At 41.3% G+C, this 15,967-nt stretch overlaps 1 protein-coding gene across 6 annotated transcripts in view; it reads right to left on the bottom strand.

Moving 5' to 3' along the window:
• Window positions 1-15,092, bottom strand: part of myt1lb (myelin transcription factor 1-like, b) — a 132,058-nt gene extending 116,966 nt beyond the window's left edge. For 5 of the 6 annotated variants that reach the window (XM_041971354.1, XM_041971355.1, XM_041971357.1 and 2 more), the window contains exon 1: window positions 14,022-15,092. In XM_041971354.1, coding sequence (XP_041827288.1) covers window positions 14,022-14,420 — 399 coding nt within the window. In that variant the 5' untranslated portion in view covers window positions 14,421-15,092. Of the gene's footprint in view, window positions 1-13,493; window positions 13,779-14,021 lie in introns of those variants that run through there. The other variant, XM_041971360.1, reaches the window with a different exon arrangement.
• Between the last annotated feature and the right edge of the window lie 875 nt (window positions 15,093-15,967).

Here is a 15,967-nt window from a genome sequence, read left to right as displayed (position 1 = left end):
AAGACATTTACAGCTAATGGCCCATGATGTATGCACAATTAAATGTTCTTCTACATGATTTCAATGCATGTACAGGAGCAGTGAAGGTGTCTTTGTTTGGGACATGTTGTTCAGTGCTCTGTACTGCACACCTGTGGCTGAACTACAGAAAGCTCATCCACAGACTTAAAGTGTCTCATCATACCACAGATATTGTTGAAGAAAAAAGATGGTAAGCAGAAAGTTTGTGACTGCTGAAATCAGTACTTTCAGACTGTTTTATGAAATTTAATATTTAAATTTATTTGTTATTTATTATTATGGGAAACAAACTGAAAACTACAGAATACCAATCTCATTTGTGGAAACATTATAGTTGTCTTCTCATGGGAGACTCATTGACTTTTTTTTTTTTTAACTCTGGTTTTATCTTGAACTTTTAAGTCTGTAATAAAGACTGAAATGAATTGCCTGGGTTTAAGAGGTTTTAGCGTAGTTCGGTCTCATTTGCTGGCATTAAAATCGTTTGTGAAGAAAAAAACAAACTGATGGTGTTTTCACCCAAATGCCAGAAAGTATTCAGACAATAACAACCACACAATGAGTTAGTTTCCAAATACAAGTACCTGTGTTTTCTGTTTGATCAGCTTAGATTCACAAATTTGGTACACACATGAAGGATGAAGCTGAGGCTTTATTATTGTAATAAATCCTACTACCTACCTTTTGGCCATTGACAACAAATATGTTTTGTACACAAGTGCTACAATAAATAGTTTCAATCTCTAAACACTGTTTATTATTGTGTTTTAAGATTTATGACTGGTTGTAGTCATCTCAGTCATCCATTATGAGTTGTACCCTAAAGCTAAGGAGCCCCTTTTGAGTTCCTTGAGGTCCACCCACTGGTTTTTATCGATATTACTCTTCTTGAATTGATCCCTTCTTATCTGTTTTGTCAACAAACAACCAACAACCATCATGTCTTCATCATGTCTGTCGTTTCTGACAATCATCTGACTGTTTCCAGATTCTGGACTGAACTGGGGGAAACAAGCTTTTAGCCTCTGCTTGAAACGTCTTACAAACTGGGCTGATAACTCTGATGTTTAATTGTTGCTGACCTCATTTACCTGCACTTTAAATAAACTGTGAGAAACCGTGAAATTGTTGTATTTTTCATGATGAAAAAAATCCTCAATACTTATTGGATTTTAATCTGGTTAAAACAAAAGATTTAATACATAAAATCCAAACACAAAGCATAGAAACCCACACTCAGGTGGTTTAAATACATGTCAATTCTGAGAACACCCAAACCCACAGATGTATAAAACTCACTCCCTTGCTTCTGAGCACTCTCGTCCAGTTACTACAAAGCCCACCAAGAGCTCTTTGCAGATCAAATAATCATGCCTTCCATCTGTTTCCATTTCTCTGCATTAGCTTGGCGAAGGCGCCCTACAGACCCCGTTAGGAAGCGCTGCAGTCATGGGTAAAATAATGATTCCTCTCTCAACCCCCTGTTCCTCATTATCTCCAACCAAAGCAGATTCAATGACAGGGAGTAGATACAGGACAACTGCATGCTCGATCCTTATAGTCTTCTGTAATGTCGTCTTGCTGTGATATTATAAAGGGCCAACACTTAAGTAGTTAGATTTTAATGAAATAAACTTCAGGTCATTTTAATCATTCAGGGACTTTTCTTTAATCTTGACTTAAACTTAGGCTTTATATTTGATTAATTTTACAATAACAGACTGAATGAACACATGTAACTGTGGGTTAAAAATAAGTAAACATGATCATTTCATCATCTTTCTTATACAATGGGGTGCAAAGACGAGACTCAGCCTGTGGAAAACAGTGTAGCAGGAGGGGGGTACTGTTCGGTCTCTGTTATGCAAGATGGAAATGAGTTTGCCACGCTCTGCTGTAGCCAAGCTATTTTGGAACGGCTCACATCGGAAAACGCTGGGCCGAGCAGGAAAATTAGGTCACATACACGGGGCAGGGCAGCGCCTTCTTCCAGGCGACGAGGGCTAAGACTAAAGAACTACAACGTGTAGCAGTATTTATTCAGGGCATTGGGATTCACAGATTTGAGTAAAACGAACAAGATGTTGGAGCTTACAGAGGCAAAGCAAAGCAGCGTTTTAACAGAGACCTGGCAATGACCTGAATACATTCAAGGAACAGAAGGGAAGCGAGGATCCAGCTCTGAGTGCACAGCTTCAAATTTCTCCTGCATTTTGCAGCAGATCACACCAGACTCTGCGACTTTCTTGTCTGTATATGGAGAGCGAAGCTGAGACAGAGGGTCTGATTTATTATGCATGGGACTGTGGGGCACAACTGGTGAGGGAGAATGAGAAATGATGGCATCCTCCTTGTTACCAGTAAATATGTGATCCATCCCCCTCGTTAACCGCTGAACTAAGATTGAAGAAGAGAAGTCAAAACTTGCATCGTTTTCCACCCCCAGTTCTCCTTCACGGTTATATTTGGGCTAATCATCCACCAGGACAGGGAAAATCCTGTTACAGAGAGCAGGATAACAATGAAACAGAGGTGCACTGCAGTTAGAGCCGGAGCGAAACAACACACAGGGACAGTAGAGGAGGAGACGGAGACAGGCTACGATAAAGAAAATTACAAAGGGAGCAGAGGACGGGCAGAGCGCGCACGAGAAAAATCCACCAGGAGACCCAGAGGTGCGGTGTCAGTGCTTTCAGGGGGTCTCGACTGAGGAGGCCTGCAGGTGCAGGCGGATTTGCCTCAGTTTGAGGAGCAGCCTCTCCGTCCTTTAACGTCTAAAACACACTCCACTTGAGGTTCATGTCGACCTTTTCTCTTCAGCATGATCACCCAGTCATCAGGTTCAAGTGAAGCACAAAGGAATCCAGCCGGTCTTTTAGGATTCATCTTACATTCATGCTCTAGATGCCACCTTGAAGCCTGATATGGCAAAACTTTGACTGGAGGGATTAAATTTGGGTTTGTTTATGACCCGGGGGTTGATGACTACACCCAAAAAGTGGGGTTTGTCTGAATATGCACACATTTCTGGACAAACAGGAAATGAAGAAACTTCTAGAAACCACTGGAACTTCACTGCGTTCTATGGGCTCATTTTAAAGCCATAAAGGTTTTGCAGCTGTAAATGAATGTTTGCCAATAAGTTCAGTTTGTATTTGTAAATCAAGTTCTGTCATCCTGCAAAATAAAAAAAAATCTGCCTTTTGTGAACGTGCAGAAAAGGATTGCATGGTTGCTTGTGTAAATTTTTTTTTCACAGGTGCAAAGTGAAAAACTGCCTGCAAGACTGAGGTTGAGTTGCAGATGTGGATTTTTGGTCCCAGCTTTCTACACTTCTACTTACATGATGACAAATCAAACTGTCCAATCAGAAAGCAGACGGCTTCCTGTCCTTCCACACTGCTGCAGGCTCTTTAAGGGGAGTAGATAAATTTGAAAGACTTATGGTGGTGTGACTGTGTCTCAAAGTGAATTAATTTACAGCTGCAAAATCTTTATGGATTTATATTATGCACATTATAGAATTCCCAGTGGGAAAGTTAAACTGTAAAATTGCCCAAAGTTGGATTTCTGGCTTGTTGAAGAAAACCTTACCAGCTTTAAGTTCAAATTATAACATAAAGCTGCAGAAATAAACTGTTTATTGACACTCCCAACCTCCATAAACAAACATTTTGTTGTTTGTATGTGCAAAATAAACACTGTTGTAACATTTCATATCACAATACTGTAACTGGATTAGTAATAATTGAGTCTCGTCCCCTCAACTTAATACATAAAACATGCAGGACCATGAACCAGATGTCCTGTTGATAGGCTCCACTTTAATTTCCAAATACAGATTGTAGGGTTTAGCCTAGGCTTAGCTTAGGTTTATTTTTTGAGTTGAGGCTACAACACCAAAAACTCAGATGTGAGGTTATTTGCAGCTCTTTTGTAGGCTAACAAAGGCTAGCAGCATTATTGGTGTTTGTACCGTATTTTCCTGCACATAGAGCAAACTTTATTGATGGTAAATGAATCCATAAAAACTATGAACCATATGACACCTAATGAGCTGATTATGAAAAACTTGTCAGTGTCCCTGATCCTGTTCAGGAAACTGCCACAAAAATAAAAACACATTAAAATGATAGAAGTAAAATTAGCAGCATTTAAAACAGATTTCAAAGTAATTATAGCCATAAATTCTCCACAGTGGTGTTACCTTATTTATGAACATTTAAATATATGTTCTATTTAGATATTCATCAGTCTGAAGGTAAGCTGTTGTAATGCTGACTGCCTGTTAATTTAGATGAAAATAGCATTAAATACAATCAGCAACTCAACTGTTTTTAACTTCTCTTTATTGCTATAAATATGCATACAGAAAGAAAACCTTTTATTTCTGAAATGCTTTAACTTTGTCTTTGTCTTGAAGCTGAAACCAGCAGATTTTTCTGATGACGCGTTGAGATTGTGTTGTCTCAGCTGTATGTGATGGATTTACTGATAACTGCCTCTGTGACCCAACAACAGGTCCAAAAAACAAAAAACCAGCTGCACTCGTAAACAAACTGATTGATTGGACTGCGATTCATACACACAAACCCATATTATCCAAACTAAAAAAAGGATTTTTCAATTCAACGGAGGACGTTCCAGCACCCAGCCCAGGAAAATCAAATCAAAAAGTGTGTGTTTGACACAATCCTGTTTGCCTCTAGAGTTTGATTTTCTAAGCTAGTCAAAGCTAGACATAAGCACTAAGTGGTAAAAAATTGAATCTAAATCATTGTTGCCCAAACAAAAGCTGTATGTTCACGAAACAAAGCTATTGATCCGAGCTGTGGAAGTCTGTGTGTGTCAATATTTATGCATCTATGTCTGTTTTTGTTCCAACTGTTGCAAGCCTCAACTTGTGTGTTTGCAAGAATGTGCAAATATGCCCCCCCCCGCACACTTGGTGTTGCATGTGCGTGTGTGTGACGAGCCGTCAGTCCTAAAGAGGGGCTGTGCTGCTGTCATGCAATGACACCTCTCATTTGCTGCTGTCCTGTGAAGCGAAGCTGAAGGCAGAGGTCAGGCCACCCTCACAGAGACACCGCGACTCAGAGCACATCATGTCTTCCTGCCTCCCGACGCGGCAGCATTCACACACACACACACACAGTCATGCATAACACAATCACAAATTCATTCATTTGCATACACACAGGCGGAGATGCATGCTTCCACAAATCAGCCGCATTGATTTGAATTTTCAATTAACTGTGATTCTTTTCTGAAATGCCACAAAAACAAAAAAAAAAAAAAAACTGAAGAAAACATTCACAATAACTTTGTTGACTGAAACAAAAGCGGATAAACACACTGTTTCCTCCTTTATGCAACTCTTCATTCCATAATCGGCTCCTGTCCCGGCACCTCCAGCCCCCCCTCCGTTCGTCTCGACCTGTGTCACATGCCGTCATCAATTACCCATTAGACAGAGTAATATTCAGCCAATATTGCCCGTGTGTGAGTGGGAGATTTTAAAGTGATCAAAACCGACAAATCTGATTTACAGCGCTGGCATAAATAAAGAGACTGTGCCCTCCGTGATTGCCCTGCTGAATAATGGATGCCTGTTTGGTAATCATTTTCCAATATCACACCACTTTCACATAAACTGGCCTACTGCTCTTTTTTATTGCAATTTTCTCTTGCTTACTTCTTCCTGTGTGGTGAACCTCTGTCTGTTTGATGCAGAAAATTCGGACTTGTTTTTACTTTCTGTGACGATGCTGCAGTGATAGCATCGTTACTGAGGAGGCGGGTGTTGTTATCACTGAAACTGGTTCATGTTATCACTCTTCGAGAAACAAAAGGTTAGAGAGAGCTGATGTTACTGCTGATTCAATTAGAAATGTTTCGTAAAACTTTCCAAGATAAATTTGAAAATCTAGCTTACATCACACTTTTAGAGGAGCTCTGGTTTTAAACAAGGTAAAAGTGGGTTTGTTTTTTCAAACTGACCAATAAAAATGGCTAAAAGTATTCAGGTTTCAATCAATGAATCATCCAACAATATTCCTGATTATCATGTTTTATCAGGATCAACATTAAAAGAGAACCAGTCAAACCTCAAAGAGTACAAACAACATGAAATTTAAAAACTCTGAATTATTGTATCTTTTAAATCAAACTTTTGAAAGTCTTGTAAATACATTAGTCTGACTAAAATTATACTTAATACACATTTTCAGGACAAATCCCTGCATGTAAACTCTTAAACTGGTTTATAGCTGGCAAATGGCAGTAAGAATAGCTGATAATCTGCACGTTATCTACAAAACGTTATCTACAAAAATAAAATAAAAAGCTAAAGCACATACATAACAGAAGGAGCTGTGTAGCCGACTCAGCTCAACATGGTACCAATTCACTGCTAGTTAAACCAGAAAAAGCCCAACAAACTGAAAATGGGCATATACCCACTTGTCGTAGAAAAGCTGAAATATTTCTACGCTGGTAAACTGGAATGAGGAGAGTAGTTCAATGAAATGTCCCAGTAAAGACAGACCCCTACCGGAAATGTCCTTAATGTGTTTACTCTCTATTCTCCACGTAAGACATGAAAGGATTCAGAGAAAATACAGTTCTCTGTATTTGTTAAATGTCCATATCTGTGCAATCTAAAGGAGAAAAAGTAATTTCTGTAGATGTGGCGTTTGGCTACATTACAGTCATTTAGCAGACGCTTTTATCCAAAGCGACTTACAGTGGGTAGGCAGTGGCATTAAGCGTCTTGCCCAAGGACCCAGCTGGAAGCTGTTAATATTTGTCCCCGGGGGAATCGAACTCTGGTCTCCAACATTGGAGACAGAGGCTCTGCAAACTGAGTTATCCAGCCACTGGTTCCCCAAGCTAACACCAAACAGTAAAAAACCATCTCTCTCAACAAAAACTGCATATCTGTAGAAAGAAATCCGAAAACTGATGCTGTGACGACCTCTGAGCATCACTCAGCTGTGTTGAAGGTGTGTGTTTGATTTTCAAATGTTTTTGGAAGCAAAATTTTTTCTAAATATTCTTTGACTACCCAAAACCGCGCAGGGTGTTGGGTGTTAGCTAACACCATGCTGCTAGCATTTTCATGTACAAGCTATAATTTTATGTTCACCAGTTTGTCTCTCAGTCACATCTTAGGGAACAACTCCGTGTATTTCCCAGCACAGTTCGTAAAGATGTGACGTTACTTAAGAGTCCGCTGTAGCGCTGTCCATGAATCTGTGGTCAGAAACAGCGTTTATTTTTAACCCTCGCTGACTCAGTCTTCAGTTCATCTACAGCAGGGGTAGCCAACGTTGGTCCTCGAGGGCACCAATCCGGCAGGTTTTCCAGATTTCCCTGCTCCAGCACACCTGACTCAAATTAAATGGATCCAACAGCCTATAAGGATCTCCACAATGACTTGTTAGTTTAAGTCAGGTGTGTTGGGGAACGGAAATCTGGAAAACCTGCCGGATTGGTGCCCTCGAGGACCAACGTTGGCTACCCCTGATCTACAGCATCATCAGGCAGTTTCTTAAGTCTGGTGGTTTTTCCTGATGGGACTGAAAACCAAGCAGCAACCTCGGCCAGTAAAATGTGAAGCTTATGCAGAAGTGCAAAAAACTGCAGTTCCCTCCTCGTCCACTAGGGGCTCCAAAACAGAGCAAATCCCCATAGACTCCCATGTTAAAAAGACCAACTTCACAGCAGAAATAAACGTGTTTAAAGCCTGGTACAAAAATCCATTTTAGGATTATTAGGTCAAGTTTACCTTCATGACAACTGTGAGGGGGTGAATTTTTTTCTAACTCATCCATTCTTGAAATTTGGCATAAATAGGGGCGTGTCCTTTTGATTGACAGGAATCCAATATCTGTGGCAAGAATGGAGAGTGTAACACAACCGCGGTTTTTAGCCGGCTAACAGCGTACCTTAGCTTTAGCCCACCTACCTCCGTTAGCTGGTCCACTCACGTTAACTCCGGGTTAGCTCTTAGCTACAGGAAGCTCAGAGTTTGATGGGTGTCAATCATCCACCCTCACCTTCACAGCCATCCTCTCAGCTCCGCCTCTTTGCCCATTTTTGACAGCATCACATGCATGATGCTGCCAAGATGGCGACGGTGGGAACCGCCCAGTGAGCTTCAATTCAGCTCTTCAGAAACCTACGGGGGACGTCACGGAGGCTCCGCCCATCTTTTATATACAGTCTATGCTGAAAACTCAAGACTCAACTAGTGCCATCAAACTAAAACCTTCAACAAAACTGAAGCCAACCTTTAGAGTTCATGGCTAATACAGCAGTGTCAAACCTATGGCCCGGGGGTCAAACCCGGTCTCCAACAGAGTCGAATGTGGCCTGCAGGATGAATCTGGTAAATGTGAAAATCACATAGAAGATGTTTACTGCAATTTATTTAATAAAAGTAAGTAATTCCTAGTTTTCCACACTGCAATTTCCCACCAGGATTATTAAAGTATTTTTATTTATTTTTTTCATCAGGTTGCATTTTTAAGATTAAATATAAAACATTTAAAAAGCGGGGGGACAACTTATTCTATCTTTTCTATCTTTCTTACTTAAAAGATCTGAAATCAGTTTGCATTGTGAGGGGAGTCAGATCAGGTGGTCAGGATTACTACACACATGGGGAAATAAACATGCGTGTACATTTAAAATAATTTCTAGTGCTTGACAAGTTACTCAGACCACAATATGAGATAGTACATTTCTCAGTTCCAGATACCTGGAATTAAATGTTTTGTGATTTCGTTGTAACTTTAAATTTTTTTCTCAAATAATTTCAGGTTGTTCATAATTTGCTGCAAACATCTTGATATGCACAAACAAAAGGAAAAAGTTTTTGTTATTAATGGGTTATTATACAGTTATTTTACTAGTCTGGTCAAATGCTGAGTACGTGGCCCCTGAGTACGTGAACTAAAATGAATTTGACACCTCATTTTACTTCATTTTCTGAAATGAATTACTTTACTTTTGTAGCTTGTTGTTTTCTTAAACTTATTTTCCATGAAACACACTTTGTCTGCAGTGAAAAGTTCTGTTGTTTTTTTCCAGGCGGTTAGCGAACAGTTTGGTAAAATGACCCCAACATGTGGTAGTAGGAACACATTACTACCAGATGATGCTTAAAACTGTCACATAAACTATTTGATTTCTTAAATTTAATGATTAGACAGCCTACAAGAGACAGAGTGGTAGTACATTTAAATCCAGGGGTACGCATGCTGATGCTGCTACATCTTTGACGTTTAATTGATTTCTGTCGTATCTGTGAATCTTTACTTATCAGAGCAAATGCAAATGTTAGTTTTCTTTCTTTCTTTTTTTTTATTAAGATATTTATGTGAAAGTTTTAACTGTGATTAGATCAGTATCTGTGATAAACCTGGTATAAGCCACTAGAATAAAGAGTGTTAATATTTGTTTTTTCCTCCCACTGCATCAGTTTAGCTTACCCAGCCTTCACGTCATATGAAACACAGAAACCAGATGTAATCATATGGCAGCATAAGCAGACTGGAGTTCAATGCTCGGATGATATCATAGCAGAACTCTGAGCGGCTCCTCCTGAGCTCTTTGTAATTTTCTTCACGGCACAGTTGTGCCACTAATGGGAGAAGGCCAAACCAGGTTACGAAAATCTTTATTTACAGCTAGCTGCCAGGCTGTGTGAAGTAGGTCACAGCAGCTCCTGAAATGGAACGAACCTCGCTCACACCGTTTAATACTTTTCTTTTGAATGCTCGCTGCCTCACAATGGCACCAGAGGGAAAGACACAAACACTGTTTTCAGTCCCCCACCAGTGAGAGCATCTCTACTCTGCTGTTAAAAATGTGTTTGCATCTTGAGGGAAACTTTTACCAAAACAAGGCAACCTCCATCTGTGATGCCGTCAAACGTCTGACCGTGAAAAGATGCAGAGCTGCACAGCCGGGTGTTAATCAGGAAGCTGCCGTACATCAAATAATCTCAGTGGCCTACACATCAAGCAGGTTAATATAAAGCAACTAGAGGCTGGTCAGGCACTTTATGCTCATCATCACCAGCTCAGACATGTGCAACTTATACATGTCAAACAGTCCAGGATAGGTGAGCAGGTAGCGTAGTCCCCTGCAGTGATGGATGCCTGTGGGAGGCTGTTATGCCACAAGGTGAAAATGTCCATTAATCAGCCCCACTTCCTCCACTGCCATGACTTTCCCATTACCAGCACACTCCAAGCAGCCTGATTGGTTTTTAATTGGCCCCCTCACCAGGAGATAGATCACATTTTGCCACAGGAAATGCATGAATATATATATATATATATATATATATATATATATAAAAGTCTTTGAAATCATCTTTGAAAAGTCTGACAACAAGAAGAAGAAAAAAAAATTTTCGACTATTTTATCTGTGTTTACATGCTGGTGCAGTAGCTATTTCCAAATGCATTGTCTTTCTCTCTCTTCACAGTTTCACCTCATTTCAGCCAGAGCTACAGGATTAAATAAAGAGAAACCCTCCAGAATTTGCTCTGATTGATGGATATACCATAATTAATAGCATGGAGCTGTGGGTGCAGCAGGAAAGCATGTGTGAAGGACGCGGGAGCAGCTACATCTTACACTCAGTAGATGTCGGTATTGACAATGTGTCTGCTCAAATAGATCATTCCCCTCTACACCCAGCCTGACCATGTCACTGAGACTGATAGGAGGATCACATTGATTCTTTTTGGGTTCTTCACAAAGACACGTCTTCGCCGTGCATCTGCAGGCTGGTCCCTCTGGCCCCAGGACAAGTTATTATCAGGAAAATCAAAATGAATATTAGAGCTAGCTGCAAGTTAAATCTACCTGATGGGGGTTATTGTTGGAAAAGCAGGGACATTGTGACCTGAAACCCAGGGCAGGCTACATTAGATGCAGCCAACAAGCCTCCTTAGGCCTCTCTGCAGGAATTCAGGGTCTTCTGCTCTGTACTGCAGACATTCACTGATGTGGAGCTAAAAGTAGCATGACTTGGAGCTTATTCTAGAGCTCATTCACAGTTTCTTACTGTGTCTAAGCATCTTATTCTGGATTAAATCATCTTTACCTGCTTGTTGGTTCAATCGGTTTGACAGTTTTTATAATAACGAAGTTCCAAAAATCCAAATGTGTGTTTCATGTCAACATTTATCTGTGCTGATACAGTAAAATCAGCTGAAATCGGGGAGAAAAGCTTCACAAAGATTTTTTTTTATTGTTTATCTATTGTTGTGTTACCAGTACGAAGAGCAAAAACAATGTAAACATACACACATTTACAGTGATTATGCTTACAAACACTAAGTTCATGCTGTATGAATGATTACATTTGGTATACGGGTGCATGATATTCATTATTATTGTTTAATACTGTGATCATGATATGACTTATGATGAATTAGCATATATTTTTTAAAATGTGCTGATCTCAGAAGAGATTCAACATCTTTCCCTGCTTCTTTAAACGTGTGCTTGTTCTATTTTGAATGAAAACATTTTGCCGATATTGATATTGCAATAACAATATATTTTCAGTACCTCGCGCAGCCTTAATTCGGGCAGATTAGACATCCTAGCATGAAACGCTGATGTGTGGTCCGGCCGCTAAACATGGATGCTAATATTAGCACGTTGCTGCCCCTCACCCACCGACCAGTTTCATGAAGGGGATCCCCAGGAGGCTGTTTTTGCTGCTCATTCATTAGTCTGCTAAGGAATAAGGACATGCAGCATCTCCCGCGCAATGCTGGAGGAGAGATCAGAACCTTTTAAACTCTGCATCTTTAACCGACAATGATGTAAAAATGAATGCAGGATTTTTTTATGTTGGTGGTGGGGGGTGTCTCTTAATTTCAAAATGATAAATTTTGACAATTTGGAGTAATAATGCAGTAACAGATGGGGGGGAGTAGCTGCCACATGTTACAGTAACCGTACAGTGCATCTTCTGACCTAACAGTCCATATTCAGCAATCCCATCAACATCCAATTTCCTCCCGCCTCCAGCTCTGACTAGACTGTTGTGATTAAGAGGGGCTGGGTCTTTTCGCTCTCGTTCCCTGGCGAGAGGGATGAGAGGAACGATGGAGGGGAGGAAGAGAGGGAGGCGGGGGTTCCCGCGATGTTGGTCTCCGTAAGACTCAGGTAGTGTGCTTTCCCTCTATAATTTAATCACATTCAGCCGTCTCCCTGTCCTCGGCTCGCTCAGCAAAGCACATCAAGCAGCGCTGTGGCGCACACACAGCGTACCAACACAAGTCTACCCCTGACAAACAAGACATCTCCTTCCTCTTGCAGCTTAAGAAACATCCCTGAGAACACGGCTTCGCCTCACGCCCAGCAGCTCATCTAAATCGCCTCGACACAGCCTCCACATACAGATGCAGACTAAAAGAAACTGTTAAATACAAGAACAAGTACTCAACTGTGCTGAAAATATAACTACCACAGGACAGGATGGCTGTAAATACACAAATAAACACGCTGACCTAAAGACTTGTACTTCACCTATGAAGTAAGTTAATTTCAAGCCATTAAAATTCTTCTTACATGAGTTAAAATCCCTAACAGCACCCCCAGGTGTGTCCAAACACTGCCTCCACCATTTGTTGACATGAGAAAACATTCATTCTGACACACTTCCAGCGATGGAGAGTGGTTCACTTTGTATCTAAGCTTTGTTTGTCTTGACAGAATGAAGCATATTGCAGTGCATCTGCCTTCTGTTGTGTGTGTGCTTCAGTCAATGCCACCCACGGGAGTGCACAAAGGCACACACAAAACAACATCTGCATCGTTTTTGTTTTCTTTCATGCAAAAACCGGAAAAAATGCTGTTTGTAGGATGAAGTAAAGAGCAAAAGCACCGACGCGCGTGCGTGACTGTATGAATGAAACTCAGCTGACTTTAGTTTACTTTTCTCCTGCAGCCTCTTCTTTGTCTTTGTTTCTACTACTTTTAATTGGTTTTTATGGGTGATTGCCTCCCAGATGTCAGAGTGACAGCACACAGAAAGCCTCCCACTGAGATGCTCAATTACAATAAAAAAATTAAATCTATTTGAGGACTTGAATGGATTTAGGATTAGATTTTTTTTTAATAAAAAAAGTATGGAAATAAAAGCAGATTTTGTGTTTGATATGCAGCAGTACACACAAGGAGGAGGACCAAACTTCTAGAACAAACTTTTGAATGGCTACTAGCAGAAAGCTGCAAAGAAAAACTGGAAAACCTCGAACACAAATGCAACACAGAAGAGAAAACCACTTATAAATGTGACATTAGCTGACTCACAACAACATGACATAAACCAAGCCAGCTGATTCTCTCTGAAGCCTAACACAAGGATGGATGCTGTGGAGGATTCACAATCAAATTCCCTAAAACAACTTCATTTAGCAAAAAGCACAAATTACCTTCCAACTGTGGTCGTCTCTTTAAACTTTCCCTTAAGGTGCCTCCTCTCGAACTTTTAAGTCTTTTCCTTATTTCTCTCCCAATTCCCTCACTGAGCTCACTGCAAAGTTCTGCTCTCCTCCTGCATGCAAATCATCTTTACGACTTGAGAGATGACTGAGGGAAGGAGGGAGAGCGAAGGCAGAGAGGATGACAGAGGGGTGGAGGAGTGGAGATAATGGTTGGGAGGCAGACGACCAATGGGCCCGGAGCCTAATGGAAAAAAAGAGAATCAGGACACACCAATGAGGCGCAGCCTGGAGAGAGAGAGAGAGGAGCGGGGATGGCGAGAGTACCGTCGGGAGGAAGACGGCGTAACGCTGGCCGAGAGAGAGAAAGAGAGCGCACGGAGAGGGAGGGAGAGCTGAGCAGAGTGGATGAGCATGGGAGGAGGAGAGAGGCGAGAATCCCAGGCGAGATGGAGAGACTGCAGATCAGAGAAAGAACAAAAAGAAAGGCTCACAGAAAGAGTAAGGAAGCTGACTTACCCGGGTACCGCCAGTGGCATCCTTCACACACCGCCTCGCAGACTCCACGCACACATGCACACGCACCCACCCCGGCGATTGAGGCGCACGCCGCGCTGCCGCTGAGACTAACCAATAGCAAAAACAACAAAGAGGAGAGGACTGCCAAAGCCGACTGGTATACCCTAAAGCAGCTGTGTGTGTCAGGCAGAGAGGATGGGAGTGTGTATGAGCATGTGTTTGTGCTGGGAGGAGAGACAGCTGAAGGAAGCTAAAATGCTCTCTGTTCTGATCTGCTTCCCTCCTCTCTATCTGTACACTCTGCATGTATGTCCTCCAACACTCGCTATGTTCTCTCTCCCGCCCCTGCTCTCTCTGCCTGCTAATGTGCCCTCCCTTCCCCTTCTCCCTCTTATACATTTATTCAGGGCTGCAGACTGTCTGCTCCCAGAGTCAGATCTTCCCACGGGCCCTGGGCTGAGATGAGGGGAGGGAGGGAGAGGGAAGACAGGGCGAACAGAGCAGGGATGGAGATGATAGTGAGCCATGCTGAACATGTGCAGCAATTTTATTTCAAATAAGGGGAGATACAAATTTGTGCCTTTAAAAAAAGCTAAATCGTGGCTCGGTGCACCTGATTTGGCCTGGGATGATTCGGAGAGCTGAGAGGGATTCAGGATGCAAACTTAAAGAAGGAAGTCTCAGGCTCATCAGTGGCTTGCTGTTAATTAACGCTTTCCCCCCACATTCTAGGCTTCGAGGCTGGCTGGGCACCAGATTAAGAGTGGAGAAGATGAATGAGTAGAGAAACAGGCTAGCTGAAGCTATGTGCTCAGTGATGAGCACAGCTTGCAAACAGTGTTTACAATATAATCATGCTCACACCATAAAGAGGGTGACATTCATGTGCACTCTCGTGTGAATGAAAATGGGAATAACGACGTGATGATTTCCATATTTATCCAAATATGCAAACACAGAGAATGCTAATTTCATCCCTGAGACATCACCATAATTAGATTATAAATTAGGTTCATTTCTTACCGGACAAGAGGTGCTAATTCATTCATTTTCCCTGGGCAGGATGGAGAGAATCAGCTGAAAATGCAACAGCCCCTCCAGGCAGAGCAGCATATTGGGGGACTCCTCATATGGCAGAGATAAGCAATAACATTTTCAAATAAATTCATGTTTACACATAAATATTCAAACTTGCATCCAAAAACATGGGCAAATGTTGCACCACTCAAAAATGAAGAATCCATGTGTATGAGGCACATTGTTTTGATGTCTCACGTGACAGTAAACAAATCAGACGCCATGCAGCAGTATTTTACTGAACCAACAAGCGATGCTCCCAACAACAATGCTGCCAGGCAGCTGAGGAAGGCATGATAAGTACTCTGGTGGGTTGGGACACAGATGCCCTCAGGGCGCTCAATATTACCAAATTCATATTCTTATTTGGCTATGTTAATGCCAATCAAACACAATTAATTTGCCTCACATTCTTAAACAAACAAATGGGAGAAACGTGCTCAACACAAGACAGTGTGGGTTATTTCAAGAATCATGATGCATGAGGAATACGAGAGAAATCGGAGGCTAAGCAGCGACAGAATCAAACTGAAACATACATGAACATACATCATATAACGACACTGTCTAAAAACAGGTGTTTAATTAAAATGTACAGATAATCCTTTATCTGGGCAGGATGTTTCTATGTAGTGGAGTATATTTGTACCACTTGCAGTAAATCCAGGATCTGAAAACTTCTTCCACCACCAGCTGCGATCAATCTGCTGTCCTCTCCGTACCTCTGACTCCAGTTTCTCTTCACCTCAGCCTTTTCTTATACAAAGAGACACGACGTGATGTCAGGAGAGAATTCACAAATTTTATAGTGTCCTGTTGTAAAAGATGCCAAATATCTCATTAAATATATTTAACCCATATGCCCCGTT

Source organism: Melanotaenia boesemani, chromosome 20 (genome assembly GCF_017639745.1).
Source record: "Melanotaenia boesemani isolate fMelBoe1 chromosome 20, fMelBoe1.pri, whole genome shotgun sequence".
NCBI lineage: Eukaryota > Metazoa > Chordata > Actinopteri > Atheriniformes > Melanotaeniidae > Melanotaenia > Melanotaenia boesemani.
Note: the sequence above shows the minus strand (reverse complement) of the source record. Positions and strands in the feature narration are given on the sequence as shown.